A 3,945-nucleotide genomic window follows, 5' to 3' on the forward strand; every position below is an offset into this window, starting at 1 on the left:
TTTTAGGAGCCCACAGTCTGCCCCACGGGGACCGTGTGCCCACGGATCCCCTCCGTAGTCTCTTCAGGAGGGGGTTTGCTCAGTAAAAAAGCCGCGAGCGGGTCCCCCCCTCCCAGGCTGGTGGCCGAGGGCAGGCTGTACCTGTAGTAATCCTCCTTGCAGTAAATGCTGCCGTCCTTGCTGAAGCAGGTGAGCTCGGACTCCAGGTTGAGTTTACATTCACAGCACTTCAGGCAGCGCATGTGCCACTGTTTATCCACAGCCAGGAGGTAATAACGGTCGGAGATTTTCCCCCCGCAGCCGGCGCCCAGGGCAGCCCGGTCACTGCTGATGGAAGGCATGGTCTGCTGGGGGAAAACAATTACAGACCGTTAGCGAGAGGGAGAAACTCTTGTGCACTGCTGGACTCCCCCCTCCCCCTGCCCGGCTAGGGCTGGGCTTCTCCTCTCCCTCGCAGGGGCTTGGCAGAGGGGAGGAGAGGGGACCCCGAGTCAGGCTCCCCGACCTGCCTCCCGTCCCCGGGAACGCGGGTCCCCAGGGTTCCGCGGCACCCCACCTTCCCGGGAGGAGGGCGAGACAAGAAGGAAAACACCCCGGGCTTTAGGGAAGGCGCCCGGACGAGACCCAGGATTTTTTCCTTTTTTTGGGGGGATTTTCCAATCCCAGAATAAGAAAAGATGCTATTCAATAAACAGGCGCAATGATCACAGAGTCGGGCAAGTCGCAAATAGTTAATTTTAAAATTTATTATTATGGATATACGGAGAGTGTCTGCATAGTTAATGCTCCGTGAGTGCGTGTATGTGGAGCGTGTCTGTGTGTGTATTTTCCTAGCTATAAAATTCCGAGTGAATTACGATCAAACCCCCTAGTAGTCAGTCACAGTGCTACAGACACAGCTCTCTGCAAGCTGGTTCCAAACAACACGTATCCAAATCTGCTGTGGCCCAAAGCACTAAAGGGATCAGTAAATAAAACTGCGGAGGAGACGAGCATCACTAAATCCGAGGTGCAGAACGTTTTATCAGGAAAACGAAATAGTGGGAAATGCGTAGGAAAGAAAGTGGGGAAAAAACAACAGAGCACTTTAGATTATGCTGGGATAAACTTGGAAGCAATAAAACTAAATGTAACCCCTATATAATTTAATAGTTTAGTGTCAAATCGCAATCCAATCGAAACCCTGCAAAAAACAAATACACACATATTCTGTCAACTTCTACCGAAAAAGAAAGAGAGAAAAATATCGGAAACCGTTTAAGCACTCTTATTTATTTTAGCCGGCACCTTAAAACAGTATCCAAGAGAGGAGGCTCAGAGTGGAGCAGGGTTTATGGCAGACCTCGCGATGCGCTGCTGTTCACTTCCTTACAAACTTACTATCATCCACTTTGCACAAAAGCACGCTGCAGATTTGTTCTTATGCAAGAGAACCCGAAACATTTTTTACAGATGTGACAAACACGCAGTTTGTTTTGATTCGGGGGGGGGTAATGTTTGTTTGCTTTTACCTCCTCTAGAGCCTTAAGTACTTGTGCAAAGCAAAACGAAAAGACAGCTAATAGGGAAGAATCGAAAGAAAATGAAGCTTTTTTTTTTTTTTCCCCAGCATATGCTATACTGTTTACTTTCATCCAGAACTTGCAGAGATCACCAAATCCCATCGCTAGAAGCACTACTGTTTGCACGACACCATTCCCACTATCAGAACTACCTATAAATAAAATTATGGCACTACATTGGTATGTTACCCACACAGGTCCACTGATAGCTCATTTCTTTAAGGCATTAACTGAACTCTGTTTAGGGGCCGTTTTATAACCAAAGTAGTTTCTTGTAAATCCATTTAAATGGAATACGATTTTCTTGCTTTGCTTTTCTGGTAACAAAAATATTCTGAGATCCAGAAATGGTATTTAAGGATCCAATATTCTATCTCACTATTTATTGTATACACACGTGTATGCATATACCTTATATATAGATATATAAAGTTATTATGCCACAATATTTTTTTCCAGGAAAGATAACTTGATACTGTTTAATTGCACGGAGAAATATGAACTTTTCTAAAGAAAACCAAAACCATTTAGATTAGAAATCACGTTCCACTCATATAGTATAAAGGCTGTTTTTCAGCCGGTATTTCAGGATTAAATACTCTCACTGTCACCTTGAAGTAAATTTATACATAGCATTAAGAAAATTACACATGAATTAATAGCACTGATGAAGTTCTAAAAACCGAGAACAGATACTTTTCTTGTATATACCCGTATCAGTTTACAAGACAGCACTTAACCAAAATACGGGATCATTTCACTTCAGAATTACCATTTCTTTAAAAAGTAATATACATAAAATGTTGACTCAGTTAACACACATCAGAAATCTCTTCCACTTCACTAGCTTAACGCTGGTTAGAAGGATGCATCTTTTTATTATCTAAATGTATTTATACACAAGTACTACGCATCAGCAGACATAAGATAAAAAGTGGTAAAGTTATAAAAATTTGCATCCATCCGTCTCCCCGAAACATAACTTTTAGTTCTGTTTGCTATGTTCGCAAACCCAGTGTTCATATATATTACAATTATTTTTAAAAACCCCATAATTTAAAGGCACTCGATTTTGGTTGGGTTCTTTTTTTTTTTTTCTAAATGCTATAAGGACTACTTCAATGTAGACATCCTACCTGAAAAATAACACAGAATTGGATTCTTTGGTGTTCGTGTTTCCATTCTGCAGACAAAAAATTCGCTGTGCCAAAATGTTATCTGTACAAAAGCATACTTTTCCTCTTCCTAAAAACTTTGGAAGGCCGGACAGGCTGGGGGAAGGGAAGGAGTTCTTGGACGCTACCAAAAGGCTGGTCTATCTTTCTGTTTTCTCGCAAGAGCAGTACCGCTCATTTCACCCAAGCTCTACTATTACTCTGCATATTATTAACAATTAACAATTTCATGCCTTTCCCCACGGTTTTATTTAATCTTTTGGGGTGCCTTTTTGCTTAATTTTCTTCTGACTTAGCATTTTGCATACGTTTCCCCCCGATCTGTTATTTTAAGGGAAAAGCTGTATCTTTGAGGGGTTTATTACGTTTACAGGGGGTGAATGACTCCCCATCCTTCGCCTCCTACCGTTTCGGTCTCTCCCCTGTCTATAGCCGAGCTGATGGCCGGTGCTTCGCTTTTGGTTCTCCGATCCATCTCGTCGATGACCCCGTGCATCTCCGAGCCGGACAGACTGTGGAAAAGCATCGCTGAGGAAGCAGAGGAGGAGGCCCCGAGCTGCTGCTGCTGCTGCTGCTGACAGTTGTCGGGGTCCCTGCAGGAGCCCAGAACTTGCATTAACCGGAGCCCTCCCCCATGCATCTAGCACGGCCGCCTCGTCTCTCCTCGAGCTCCGGGCTTTTCACCCCGGCAAAGATCTTCGGAGCGCAGCGCAGGCACTGATCCGAGGTTTCGAGGGGATGGGGTGCAGAAAAAGAGGGCGAAGGGGATGAGGGAGAGGGGATAACTGGTGGTGTAAGCTTCGGGGCTTGGATCTAGTCTGTTGCGCGGCCCCGGCACATCCCTCTAGGAGGCTTCTTCAGTGCAGGGCTCATTGCCCCAGGTGCAGTCCCAGGCTTTATGGTCTGGCCCAGCTGTCAGAAGGCTGGGCAGGTTTACGGTTGGGAGGGATTAATAAATAATAGAAATATTAAAAAAATTAAACCATCTTCCGTGAGAAATAAATTAAGAAAAATAATAACGACAAGCCCCCTACATCGTACTGTGCGAAATTTAGAAAGGAAAGCAAGGGAGAGGGAGGCTGCAGCAGGCGGAGAGCAGGCTGGCGCTGCAAGGAGGATGGGGCGGATGCCCACCGTACGCACTCACAGTCCAGAGGGCTGGCAGCGGCAGCAGCTCAGGGGCAAAGTTTGCTCCTTCCCCCGCTCCT

The 3,945-nt window shown here is 45.3% G+C and overlaps 1 protein-coding gene across 1 annotated transcript; it reads right to left on the bottom strand.

Moving 5' to 3' along the window:
- Positions 1–141: 141 nt before the first annotated feature.
- LOC104462327 (LIM/homeobox protein Lhx2-like) lies at positions 142–3,233 on the bottom strand (the record flags this gene model as incomplete). Its single annotated transcript, XM_010074235.1, has 2 exons — positions 3,144–3,233; positions 142–347 (listed from the first exon to the last, which is right to left on the bottom strand). Coding segments are annotated over exons 1-2 (296 nt in total), but the record flags the coding sequence as incomplete, so codon positions are not given.
- Positions 3,234–3,945: the final 712 nt, after the last annotated feature.

Source organism: Pterocles gutturalis, unplaced genomic scaffold (assembly GCF_000699245.1).
Source record: "Pterocles gutturalis isolate BGI_N339 unplaced genomic scaffold, ASM69924v1 scaffold12862, whole genome shotgun sequence".
Taxonomy (NCBI): domain Eukaryota; kingdom Metazoa; phylum Chordata; class Aves; order Pterocliformes; family Pteroclidae; genus Pterocles; species Pterocles gutturalis.